Source organism: Pyrus communis, chromosome 17, assembly GCF_041283825.1.
Source record: "Pyrus communis isolate YQ-2024b chromosome 17, ASM4128382v1, whole genome shotgun sequence".
NCBI lineage: Eukaryota > Viridiplantae > Streptophyta > Magnoliopsida > Rosales > Rosaceae > Pyrus > Pyrus communis.
The window spans coordinates 28,154,333-28,168,072 of record NC_142581.1 but is presented as its reverse complement, the minus strand read 5'-3'; the positions used below and the strand labels follow the sequence as shown (position 1 = coordinate 28,168,072).

At 39.7% G+C, this 13,740-nt stretch overlaps 1 protein-coding gene and 2 pseudogenes across 3 annotated transcripts; 2 read left to right on the top strand and 1 right to left on the bottom strand.

Annotated features, from left to right (window-relative positions):
• Nucleotides 1-534: 534 nt before the first annotated feature.
• Nucleotides 535-5,565, top strand: LOC137708021 (ribonucleases P/MRP protein subunit POP1). 2 transcript variants are annotated; one of them, XM_088689267.1, is made up of 11 exons: nucleotides 535-692; nucleotides 839-1,468; nucleotides 1,587-1,683; nucleotides 1,834-1,941; nucleotides 2,018-2,248; nucleotides 2,654-2,772; nucleotides 2,852-3,343; nucleotides 3,737-3,845; nucleotides 3,925-4,511; nucleotides 4,931-5,098; nucleotides 5,205-5,565. In XM_088689267.1, exons 2-11 carry the CDS (start codon nucleotides 1,026-1,028, stop codon nucleotides 5,398-5,400), a joined length of 2,550 nt encoding a protein of 849 aa, XP_088545393.1. In that variant the 5' UTR covers nucleotides 535-692; nucleotides 839-1,025; the 3' UTR covers nucleotides 5,401-5,565. The 2 variants fall into 2 exon arrangements, with proteins under 2 accessions (XP_088545393.1, XP_068303084.2); XM_068446983.2 differs by having other exon boundaries at nucleotides 593-730.
• A 314-nt stretch (nucleotides 5,566-5,879) lies between these two features.
• LOC148689774 (pentatricopeptide repeat-containing protein At1g02370, mitochondrial-like) lies at nucleotides 5,880-8,111 on the bottom strand (annotated as a pseudogene). The gene is made up of 2 exons (XR_015958482.1): nucleotides 7,782-8,111; nucleotides 5,880-7,412 (listed from the first exon to the last, which is right to left on the bottom strand). The product of XR_015958482.1 is annotated as a pentatricopeptide repeat-containing protein At1g02370, mitochondrial-like (transcript).
• Nucleotides 8,112-9,808: 1,697 nt separating this feature from the next.
• LOC148689773 (uncharacterized) lies at nucleotides 9,809-11,120 on the top strand (annotated as a pseudogene).
• The last annotated feature ends 2,620 nt before the right edge of the window (nucleotides 11,121-13,740 follow it).

Below are 13,740 nucleotides of genomic sequence, written 5' to 3'. Positions count from 1 at the left end.
ATAATCATCTTGAAAGAATCACTAACATCCAATTAAAATCACTCCAAAATTCATTTGTTGAATTACTTTTTACTCCAGAGGAAGTCGCATGTCCTATATTGAAAATATATAATAAAGTATAAAAAATCTACCAAAATAACTAATATATTAATACTAAGATAAGGGTAAAATATATGGTATAATATGAACTTATCAATGTATTCAATTAGAATTTGAAGATAGTTTATTAAAATCCTTAGAAATCATGGTGTATTCAATTAAGATTTTAAAGAAGTTTATAACATTTTAGGTGTATTCAATTAGAAATTGATTTTAAAGCATTTGAGAAAGTTGAGGAATTAGAGAAAATTGGAGATATTTCGTAGTGTATCTTAAGCATCCACAAATCTCACCTCTCCCCATGAAATTTCGAGGGAATTAAATCAAAATTTTATATAAATTTTTTACAAATCAATTAAACTCTATAAAAATTCATAGATTTTTAAATCCGGTAAAGTATCTCAAATTCTGAATTGAATACGTCCCATAGTTTCAGCCGTTGAGATTGATCCAACGGTAATCAATTAAATTGCTCCAGGTATCAAATAGGCAGCCGCTTGCTCGTGTACCTTTTTCCCTCCTTTCTTTCTCCACCCTTCTGCTGCAAAATCCCTCTCTCTCACCTGTTCTTCTCTCAGTAGTCAGGTCGTCAGGTACTCTCTCTCTCTCTCTCTACTTGCAGATTCCCATGGTAAGGTTTTATTCTTTATTTTTCAATATTTTCATTGAAATTAATTAACTTTATTCTTGCCGCTCGCTCTCGTTGGCTGATATATAATTTTGTGACGTCTACCTCTAGATAACCAGAAGCTGAAACGCAAATCCAAAGCCATTCAGTTCCGATAATTTCGCAATCTCACATAGTTTTCAGAGTAATAGACTGGTACTGCGAATAGAGACCAATGATGTCTGAAGAGTGAAGAGGCGATTATAATTTTGTGTGGTGGACTGGTATAATATCGTTCTTCGGGGTTTAATTGTGTCTAATGGCTACCGATGGTTTCAGACGGCAACAGTTTTCATCAGCTCCGCCTCGAAAAATCAATGTCCAAAAGTTTGCAGAATCACGGGGTTCAGAGCTTGAGACACTCCATTCAATTGTATCTAACAGATTGAACAATGATTTCCGGTCTCGGAGAAGCAAGAGAAGAAGAACCACTGCTTACGACAATCAAGCTGCCAAAAAAAGATGTAGAAAGAAGCGAAAACTTGATCAGAGTAATGCTTTGATGTTGCCTCCAGAGAAAGATGACAAGAAGAACGTTCCTCGTCGCATTCGTAGGAGAGCTGAGCTTAAAATGAACCTTGAAAAGGGCTTCTGCACATCAGGGGATGGTACAAAGAGGCTTAGAACACATGTTTGGCATGCGAAGCGGTTCACAATGACAAAGCTTTGGGGTTACTACCTTCCCTTGGGTTTGCAGGGCAGGTAAAACGCATTATTAATTTAGCAGTGCTATTCCTTACTTTTCGCGTATTATTTGTTATGTTTCTCGATAAATACTAATTTGTTTGTTATCTATTTTATAAAATAAAATAAAATGTAGAGGAAGGGGGTCCAGAGCTGTCTTGAAGTGGTTCAAGGATGGAATGCTTGTTCATGATGCAAGCTATCATGCAGCTATCCAGTTGGAGGGCCCAGAGGCAGGCATTTACTTTACTTCCTATCTTATGAATCTATTCCTAGGAAATTGTATACCCTTTAATTTATTTTTCTTCAAAAGGTAAAGTGTTGTAATATGTTCTTTTCTGCTACTAAATTATGATGTTACGATATTTTTCATATGCATACAGGATTCGTTACTATCAGTGTTAGGCATGGTAATGGTGTCTCCTCCGTCAACTCGTTTTGAAAATGTTTCCCGTTCTGTTATTTCGGGTCTCACATATGATAATGCTATGGTAAGTTATCCTATTGCACTTTTCTTTGTGAATGTGGATGACTTGAGGTATTGACTATATGACCCATTTTCTGCAGCTTCATTATTTGGGAGCACCTCTTTCAAAACCAATTGCTCCTGTGAACTATATGTGGCGGCCTTATGGCCAACCAAATAGAGATAATGATGCCGCTGCCTGTGAAGGTGATGAATGTAATGGACCAGAGGGTGCAAAGCACTCTTCTACTGATCGCCAGCTTTGGGTGTGGATACATGCTTCTGCTCTCTCTGAAGCTTATGACACTCTGAAATTAGCTTGCCAAAAAGAGGTACCCATTCTTTCGTTTTGTTCACACAAATATCAATCATAAGTGTATAGAGGCTGAATCTCATCTGACTTCACATCAGAAGGAAGTATGTGATGATTTATGGATCTTAAGATAGAATGCAACAGTACTGGTTTGGTATTTAAATCTCTGAGTGAATGATGATTTATGGCAAATTGGCAATACTGAAACTCGTCTACTACTATGCTTTGTACTTGATACTCTGATAAGCCGACATTTTTTCACAAAATGCTACTCTCAAGTGGTTTATGTGCTGTGCTTAGGTGTCAAAGTTCGCCTCTAGTCGAGGCTTGGTAGATGTCAGTATAGAGAACGCGTTGCTGTTAGATGATACTACATTTTCTGAGTAGATTATTTACTGATTCATATAATGCATTATTATCTTAGATGGAGGGCAGGGACATCGTGATTAATTGTTTCTCACTTGAGGGTCAACTTGCAAAATTAGAATGTGTGGGATCAAAAGCATTTCAACTCCTTCAAAGGACATTAATCCCCGCTACCAAGTGAGTTACGGAAAGGATTTCATTGATTTAACAAAGTAATGAGGTTAAAGATGGCTAATTTTGTTGTCTGGCTGAATAGGACTAGAGATCATTCTTGGAAGTTGATGAGACATTCAGCTGCTGAGGCGGATGATGATTCCCAATCTACAATTTATCTTCAAAACAAGGAGGAAATTCCTTCTCATGCAATTTTGTCCCTTAATGTCAAGGATCCTCGCACATTGACAGAGACTGGAAACAATGCAGATGCTCAAGATTTAGGTTCTGCTAGTATACTAGATGATGTGCTAGGAACTGAAGACAAAGAGCATATTATCTGTGGACAATTTTCAGACAAACCTGCAGTTAGTGGCAAGATCAGAGCAAACAATTTGTGGGATGTTAGCAGTGGAGTAAGCCCTCCAGTGGAAGAGGCTGTTCTTTGCAATGAAAGACATGACCAGAAGAGGAATTTCTTCTGCCTCGATGATTCAAGTTCAGGGGCACTAAATACTTCCTCCACGTCACAGGGCTCACGGTCTTGCCCGATTATGCTTTTGAAGAATAGTAACGGAAGAGGCTTGCATGTTGGGTAAACTCCTTTTTTTCCTGGTTTATTCTTCTATTAGCGTTATGTGGATTAAGTTAATTGCTGCATATTTGATGTTCTTGTATTAATGCTTATATGTGGGTTCAGTGGACACCATTTCTTCTGAGTTGTATGTTCGTACTGTTTATAAACTGTTAATATATTTTGTTTCTCATAAGATATATTATATAGTTCTCTGTCTTTTTTACCCTACTGACTCTTCGTGCAATAATTGTTAACGTGATGTACGACATTCTGAATTTCATAAACAGTAGAATGTGACAATCTGTTCTTTTCTGACTCGCCTTAAAATTGCATCACGAACTTTATCATCTGTTCAATTGACTTTCATATTTTTAAAGTTACCTTAGAAGTCTATCACTTATTTCCTTTCAGATGGTCTGTTATACTCCCATTAAGCTGGGTCAAGCCATTTTGGATTTCTCTTGTCTCTATGGGGGCTCATGCAATGGGTTTGAGAGAGAAGCGGTGGATTTCATGTGAAGTAAGCATTGAAACTTATTGGGTATAATATTTAATATAAGGTTATCGAACGTTCCATCTAAGTCCCTTTTATTTTCTAGGTGGGGTTGCCATATTTTCCTTCAGATTTTCCTGATTGCGATGCATATTTATGCCTCAAGGAAACCGAAGCTGCTGCCTCTAATCTTAAAGAGGAACTGCGTCCTCCAGCCATAAGACCTTTGAGGGTTCCCATTTTATCCCCATGGAATAGTATCCGTGTTGCTTTAAACGAAGAATCTAATGCAGTTGGAGATGCTGAGAGTTTTAGGCAGCAACATGGTGTCAGAAGCAATTCATCATCTAATTCAGAGTGTGGAAATTCTGATGCTACATTAGCTGGCTGTCATGGAAATTCATTTGATGGTTTTGTAGCACGGATGAGTTTTTCACTGACAAATTTCTTGAATGAAATTGAAGGCTGTCATTTACATCTGTTTCCTTATGTGGCTGATAAGGAGACAAGTTTCACGAAGTTTATGAGGGATGAAATCAAGCTTGGTCCGGGCCAAGATCAGTTTACTAGATTTAAGCACAACCGTAAATTATGTTTTGTTAGAGTATTACTCCATACTTACAAGGAAGGTTTTCTTGAAGAGGGAGCTGTAATTTGTGCGCCTCGACTGACAGACATATCACTGTGGACCAGGTAGTCTATTTTGTTTGATATCCTATAAGCTTATGATTTATCCCTTCAAGTAATATCCTAAAAGCTTATGATTATGATTATAATGGTGGTGCTTGAAATTTCCTCGTCATTTATTACTAGTAGAGTGGTTTTCATCTTGGTGATTAATGAGTTTATTGAATGTGTCTGCTTTAATGTGCCTGCACCAGGATAAAGGCCAGTTTGAGAGATAATGTGACCTATTTACGTTACGCCTCATTATTCAGAACTTGCATTGATGAAAATTTTCTGAAATTTAATGTAACCGTTGAAAATTTTAATCTTGGGAGTGACTTGAAAGTTTTTGGCTATTTTTGAAAGACGTTTATACGTATTTAAGAGCAATATTCATGCTGCAGACCAATAATTTTGAAAATAAGCTTCATGTGCGAGTCTTGCAGGTCAGAGAATTTCGATGGAGGACTTCAAATGCCTCAATCTGCTGTGGCATCGTACTTCGCAGAGCAATCTTCTGGTAAGTGGGAACTCCAAATGCCAGAGGACGCTGTTCTTAGAGAAACTCATCGTTCGCCAATAGGCTTCATCACCACCGGTTTTGTTAGAGGGTGGTTAGTTCACAGCCTCTTGCCACTTTACAACGACCATCTTTTCTTTCTATTTTGTTATGCATTCATAATTTGCCGTGTGCTAAGTTGCATTTTATTTTATATGCAGCAAGAAGCCAGTAGCAGAAGCTTTTTGCGAGGCAGTTGTACTCGCTCGTCTCAGAGAGGAACAATGGGATTCGGCACCAGCTAAGCGAAGACGAAAGGAAATATATGTTCTAGTCAGGAATTTGAGATCTTCAGCTTATAGACTTGCTCTTGCCACCATTGTTCTGGAGCATCAGGAAGATGTCGAATTCTTGTGAGGAGCCGCAGAATATGTGGTTGGCTTGCGTAGCACCACGAAACAATGTTGTTCGAAATTTACTTTTTACTAAACCAAATAGTTCTAGGAAGCTTCATGTTTTTCGTGTCTCGGCAACATCACAGTCATTAGTCACGTAATACATATAATCTTTCATCTTTACAAACACTTAGCCTTAGTTTGCGGTTTTTTGATTTCGAAGTAGCGGTAGTTGGCGATATTCGTGTGATCGTTGCCACTAATCTATGTAGTAAACCAAACATAGATTTGTGTAAAGAAGACCATGAACCTGTTCCCCAGTTCTCTGAAAAAAATGACCTACCTGCACAATGCCCGTTACTATGAACAAAAAAAAAAAAAAAAAACTAATCAACTAAGTTTCGTGAAGTACTACCATTACTCTTATCTCCCCCGAAGCTTACCAAATGCGTGTCACGACCACACAGCTAAGATTATATTCGGACAATGATATAACGAATGTGTGATTAAAAACGTAAGTTCCAATGCTGAGTCAATGAAAAGCAAAATCTATGCTGAGAGTCAATGTGTGATTAAAAACGTTAGTTCCAATGCACTGAAGTTCAATACATGTTTTGATACCATAAACAGAAAAATCTATGCCTGCATACTTACGTGTTGATACAATACTGATTGTATCAATCTGAAAATACTGAAAGCTCGAAAGATCCAACGCTAAAGATTCCCTTTATACAAGTTCAAGAACCGAAAAATGTGTTGGAAGTTCTAGGGGGCTGCTCTAAGCAGTCAATTCACTCGGAAACCTTTTCAAGTAAATTCTCAAGCTCGGGGCTGATTTCAATATGCTCTTCCTTCAATCTCTGACGCATCGCAGGATCCGATTTTCCAGCAGCTATGTAAGTCTTAAGCAACAAACAATACTCATTGCAACTGAGACAACCTAGACGCTTCAGAATCTTGCAAAATTTCTCAGCACCATCAACATCTTTCTCGTCCTCAAACTACTTGAGAAATGCAATTCTGGTATCTGGGGATGGATGCCATTCCCCATCCTTGCTTTCCAAAACAGCAGCTCCCAAATGGCTATCAGCCAAATCCACCTTACGGGTGTTCAAGGCGTGAACCGTGAGCATTTCCTGAGCCTCGAGGAAAGACCCTTTACCTTTAGTCTTCTTACAGGCATTTGCAAAGATCTATTCTGCTTCTTCGTGCATGCCCTGACTGAGGTACCCACGTATAGCAACATTTGCCAAACTCATATCATATTTTGAGCAAATGGACTCCCATTCCTCAAACATTTCTTTCAATCCCTCAATGTCATTTAGCTTACAAAGGGCCTGAAGCATTACAAGATAGCTTTCATTGTTTTTTTGTGGGGAAAGATTTCCTGAGTGTTTTCCATACCCTTTTGACTCCACTTAGATTAGAAGTGCAGGCATAGAGGCTAATTAAAAAATAGTAATGCTTACGCCACTTCAGGGGTTTCACCAGTTTCTCTGACGTCTTAAGGACTTCATCTGCCTTGTCAAAAAGCTCCGCCTTTACATGGATGTCAGCCAGGTTACTATAGGCTGATCAACTGCCCTTTTTTACATTGTGTTTTTTCATTTCGTCCAGGACTCTTCCTACTGCTTCAAAATCTTCTACGGCGGCGTAGCTCTGCATCCATGTTTTATAAGTACGTTTGTCCAGAGGGATGTTTCTCTTCTTCATTTCTTGCACTAAAGGATCCACTTTCTCCGGGTTCTGCTTTCTCATATGCAGAGACATGAGACTGTTAAAGATAAAAGTAGACGAAGCACATCCCAACCCATCCATCGTTGCAAAAAGCGCCAGTGCCTTTTCTTCCATCAGTTCCTTGCAGTAACAGTGCATAAGTGCACTGTAAGTGAATAGGTCCTTTGACGATTCCGGTAGGCCGCTGACATAATCCTCAGCGGCTTCTATCCCTTTGACTTTGGACGTAAGATCCACGCGTACGGCATAGTCTGATTTCGAGTACTCCATTTTCATTAAATCCATCCATTCCATTATCTGCACTAACAACCGAATCAACAACAGAACATATTACTACTTACTATCTTGAAATCTATGAACCACTAAGCAATGTAATACAAATATTAGATCAAATTGTACTCGAAACACCTAAGTACCCGTTTGACAACCATTTCGTTTATAGTTTCTTTAAGATATTTCTTTTACATCTCTCCCACCATCCTTCTTCCGCTCTTCTATGTCTCCCATCTCTAAAACAAAAATGAAAACTAAAACCTAAAAACGAAATGATTATCAAACGGCCCTAAAATTCAAGAAATAGATTCACATTGCCTGCAATTGAAAATTTCGGGATAAAATGAAGCAAAAAAATAAAGGGGGAGGGGTAGAAGTGGAAATGGGCGTAACCTCGAGGGCCTGCTGGTGCTTGCTGTGCTTGCGGAGCTCCTTGTTGCATTTCGCGAGCTGACTCTTCCTGAACATTTCGCCCTCCATAATGTACTGGTTTAACGTCTTCGCCAAGTTTTCTCCGGTCGCTCCCAAAGCCGACAGCCTCCGATAAAGCCTAATGGGGTTTCCAGGCTGACCCATTTTCGCCGCCGTCACAGCTTCCGCCACCGTCGCAGCCTCAACTGTCGTGCAGAGCTTCCTCGCCAGCCACATTCCGGTAAATATCGAACGGCTCAGATTCATTTTTGTGGGAGTCGATTCTCTCTCTCTCTCTCTATCTTTCTCAAAGCCAAAGGGGTTTTCTAGGGTTTAACGTGTTGGACAAGTTAGATTTCGGTTTCCACGGTGCATTTAAATCACACTTTTTTTTTCTAATTAAACTGGGCCCGATAATGGGTCAAGGCCAGGCACCGGCCCAATTGATATATATTTTTTATCCGTCTGAAAATTGATTACTAAAATAATCCGTGTTTAGCATATATCCTCCTTTTATAATCGTTGTGTAGTTGACACGATGTCGTTATGTTGGTCAAAATTTGATTTCGATCATTTCAGCAACTAAAAGGTCAAAAGTTGTTCATTTTAGTCAATTGTTCTATTTTATGACATTTTGAAATAGGTTGAACTAAAATCCATGTAGTTCACTCTAATTTTCACTTTTATTTTTGTGTCTTCATTTTTGTAGTTTAATCGTGTTATCACCGATGCCTGACTAAACATGATAATACGATCAAACTACAAAAATAACTATGAAAGAATATTAGAGGAGACTAGGAGGGAGAGTGGCTAATAAAATTCTCGATTCCTTACCAGCAAATCACAAACTGAACCATATATTGACGTAATGTAAAGTAACTTGTTAAGAAAAACTTATCAACCTGTGTTGAATTATGACCTGTTTGTAAGGAGGTTGGCAATACTACGTATGGAGAAATTTTTAGTTTTGACATTGTCATTGTCACATGTAGTTATTAATCCATGTGCTACATTAGTCGACCAATGTTGCTTAACTCCTTACATGCAAATCAAAAACTAAAACTTATAGTAACGTGAAATAACTTGTATAAAAAATAGAAACAATTATGTAGAAATGTCAAACTGTGACTTGTCTACAAGGAGGGAATACTATACAAATTGAGGATATTTTGATGTCGATGCTAACACTGTCACCTGTAGTTATTAATCACATGTTGAACTATAGGTGATTCGCATTGTTGATATGTCAGTTGCGATTCGCCCACCCAAAAATTATTCTCTTAGATGTAAATAGCCATGTTTGTTTGTTAATTGGGTAGATGATGCCCATAAGTGAGTGTTATGTATGTACTTTGTGTTCAATTGGCAAGTAAGAATATTGAGATCCTTGTTTCCACCGTTGCTGGTAGACCTTTATAGGTTGCTGATACCACCTTTACAAGGTGGAAAAGTAGCTGCCATGGCCCATCATGGTTGCAAGGGTAACTGCAATTACTTGTCAATGGCTCATGGGTCCTTACACAGTAAATTATGTCGACTTACCAGATGGGACCTCATGGAGTAGTGGGGTGAGCGAGTTTTGTTGACTTGTATTAGGATTCCTACAATTGTAGGATTCCTACCATATTTGGTGTCCTACTTTAGGATGTAATTATTCTTTCATGTATTATGATTTGTATATATACCTTTGAATGGAGATGAATACAAATTATTATTGGAAAGCATTCTTTCTTCTTGGCACCAAAGCTGAGTTAGAAAAAAAAAAGGAAAGAACTGAACCCTAACTGAGTTTGTGTTTGATGTGCTCAGCACAATTTTGCTATGCTTCTGATCCGCAGTTGTTTGTTTACTCGTCCTTGATCAATTGCAGCGAGCGACATCGAGTCGTTGCTGCCCGGTTTCTGTTAGTCTATTCTTTAACGCTGCCTAGTTTTTTGTCCGTCTGTTTGTCTTGTTCTAGATTCCCACCATAAAGCTGCAAGTTCTGTGGTATACCGACAGCAAGACAAATGGCTAAAGAAAAGGGGGCTGGTTCTGTGATGGTCATGTTGCTGCTCCAATTATGGTGCAGTCTGAGAATTCAAGCTTTAATATTGGTATAGTATTGGATGAGAAGAACTATGATTTATGGGCTCCTCTAATTCAGATCCATATCGCTGGAAGGAAGAAGATGGGATATCTTCATGGGTCTATCAAGGCACCTAACGAAGACGATCCTAAATATGATGATTGGATCTCTGAAGATCAAAAAATTAAGAGTTGGCTTCCATCTTCAATGAAGCCCGAGATTATGAAAAGGTACATTCGGTTGTCTACTTCGAAGGAAATTTACGCCTCTCTTAAGGCAGCCTACTTTGATGAGAATGGCGAGGCTAGAATTTATTCATTGAATCAGAAGGCATCACGTCTTCGTCAAAATGGGTGACTGTTGGCTACCTATTTTGGGGAGCTAACTGAGATTTTCCAAGAATTGGATCACTTTAATAAAGTATCCATGGAGTGTGAAAACGACATCAAAGTATTTCACAAATCCATTGAGAGACAACAAGTCTATATGTTTCTTGGTGGTCTCGATGATGTGTTTGATCAGGTTCGTGGAGAAGTGTTGAGGAAGGATCCCCCGTTTGGGCTTCAAGCTTCTTATGCATATGTTCGTAGAGAAGCCGATCAGAATGAAGCAATGAAGATTGAGGTTGACAAGAGTGAACCCGCTGACATGGCAGTAAAGGCCCATGGATCATCCTCTTGGTCGAACCAAGACAGGTCACAAAATCGATCAGGATAAACTTGCCCTAACCAGTCAAGTCGGGATCGTCCAAGGTAAATGCCCATATTGTGGCATGACAGGACACTCCAAAAGTCGTTGTTTTGAGTTGATTGGATATCCCGAGAGTTGGAATAAGACCCGTGATCCTTGATGTGACAAATCTCGAGGCTTCGTTGCAGAAACGAAGAATGATTCTGACTAGATAGCGGACAAGGCATCTGCCATGATTGCTGCGGCATGGAGTAATGGTAAAGCACTAATTAACTTTACTTCTGTTATGAATAATACATAGATAATTGATTCCGGAGCTACTAAACATATGACTTGTGATTCTAGACAGGTTCCATCACTAAAAACCTCCACACAAACCGTGGCACTGTTTCCCTTTCTAATACCATGAAACTTGACACTGTTCTTGTGGTTCCCTCTCTGAATTATAATTTGTTATCCGTTGCCCAAATAACCATTACCTTACATTGTTTGGTTATTTTTTGGCCTTATTTTTGTGTTTTTAAGGACATCCGGACGTGGAAAACGATTGGTTATGGTATTAAACGAGGGAAGCTGTATTACTTAGAGTTGACAACTAGTAGTTCTGGCTTACTAACTCAAGCTCTTTCCGTTGATGATTCTCAAGGGGATACTAATAAAGTGTTGGACATCTGGATGTGGCACCGGCGTCTTGGGCATGCATCTTTTGGTTATTTGCATAAGTTATTTCCTAGTTTGTTTGTCAAGAATGATGTTTCTCAGTTTAAGTGTGATGTTTGTGAAATGGCTAAGAGCCATCGAACTTCCTTTCTTTCCTGTTTAAATAAAAGTTCCGTTCCTTTTATGATTGTGCATTCTGATGTATGGGGTCCGTCGAAAATAGCTACTCTTGGTGGTACTCACTGGTTTGTCACTCTTATTGACGATTGTACAAGAATGACTTAGGGTTAGTTTGTTAAAGTCGAAAAGTGAAGTTAGTTTGGCCTCTCAAAAGTTCCATAAAATGGTTGCTATGCAATACAACAAGAATATCCAGGTTCTTAGGAGTGACAATGATGGCGAATATGTTAATATGGAACTTCGTTCCTTCCTTGAACTACATGGTATCGTTCATCAGACCACGTGCCCGTGTACTCCTCAACAGAATGGGGTTGCCGAACGCAAAAATAGACACTTGTTAAAGATGGTTCGTGCTTCGCTCATTAAAGCACATCTACCTCTACATTATTGGGGTGAAGCACTTACATTTACGGCCTATCTTATTAATCGTCTTCCTTCTCGTACCATCAACTTCCATACGCCATTTCAGGCTCTCATGTCTCAAACACGTTGCCCACCAACTCCAAATCTTCTCCCGCAGGTCTTCGGGTATGTTGCTTTTGTTCACCTTCATCCTCCTCAACGGAGTAATAAACTTGAGCCTTGAGTCCTCCATTGTGTTTTTTTGGGTTATGTTACTACCCAGAAAAGATCTCGATGTTATCATCCTCCGAGTAAGAAAATGTTTATAACTCAGGATGTGATTTTCCATGAGTATGACATATTTTTTTGGATCCTCCGTGTCCTCACTTCAGGAGGAGTACAGAGATGGTGAAGTTCTGACCCAAGATAGTGATGTTCTGACATTTGATTACTTTCCCGTAGCTAGAAATGAGCTGCACGAAGAGCAGCCTTTGCAGCCTTCACGGTTGGAGTCCACGGAGTAGCCCTTGCAGCCCACAAAGCAACCTTTGCAGTCCACGGAGTAGTAGCGCATGTTTGGTGATCAGTAGGCCAACGGACAATGGCCCAAGCCCACTCAACCGCAACCAACACTTCAAGAGGAGGACCAGCCCACGGGTCCCACGAGTTTTGGTCTTGAAAGTAAGCTGCAGCCCACTGTTTTTAATAAATCCGAGTAGCAATTGTCACGGGATCCTTCTCCAGATGTTATACCAGGTCAAAGCATGAACTCATCTTCTGTTAATTCTTATAACCAATCGTTTTCTACACCGAAGGCACCTCCACTTCGCCGTCTTCCAGAGCGTGTTATCCGAGGTATTCTCAAACCTACTTATGAGGCAAATCCTAAGTGTAAACACAAGTACTCTATGAGTGAACCAAATTCAGATTCAAGAGTGAGATATCCATTAAGCAATTATGTGTCTACCTGTTAACTGTCAGAATCAAATAAGTCATTGTATATCAATTATCTATTGTATCTATTCCTAACAGTGTGCAGGAGGCCTTAGCAGATTCCCGCTAGAAAGATGCAATGAACGATGAATTGAGATCAATAACTGACTTACCAGCTAGAAAGAAATATATGGGATGCAAATGGGTCTATACAGTAAAATATAAAATAGATGGAACAGTGGATCACTTTAAAGCAAGATTGGTGGCAAAGGGGTATACATAGAAATATGGCATCGACTACACTGATACGTTTGCACCAGTGGCGAAGATCAATACAGTCCGTGTAATAACCCGTCCCGGGATTTACGTAGAAAAATAGGTATTTTTGTATTTTCACTAAGTTTGGGGGATACCTTCCTTTTTAAAATTGTTTTTGAGCCTTAATTGGTGAGCCCAAGGGGGCCCACCCCCTGTTTTGTCCCCCGGTTCTTTCCCTTTCCCTTCTTTTCTTTTCTTTTTCTGAAAAGTCTTCTCTTCTCTCTTTCTTCCCGTGCTCTCTCTCCTTTCTCCCCCTCTCGGTGCTTCTTCCTCCGACAAGAACACACACACACACACAACCATGCCCACACCTATAACTCTTTTCTAACCCCGTGGTTGTGTTTTGGACGTCAAACCACGAAGAAATCACCTCGGAGACATTTCCCAGTTTTCCGGCGAGCACCGCCCCTTTCGAGGCAATTTCCGGCCAAACCACGGCGAGTTGGCCGGCGTGCGAGGTATCAATCTCTTCGTCTCGCTGAGTACTACAACTTTCCTTTTTGTTTCACCTAATTTCATTGAGTATTGAAGAAGTTATGCTCATTTGAATCTTACCCAGTTCCGGCGGACACCCGTGGCTTCCAGGCTGTTTTCCGGCCAACTCCGACCACGATGACGGGAACCAAGGGTATATTTCGATTCCTTACCTTCGGGGCTTCAATTTGGTATATTGAATGACATGTTTTGGTTGAGTTTTGAGCTCCAACGGAGCTTGGGAATTCTCCGGCCGAAATCCGGCCTTCCCCCTCC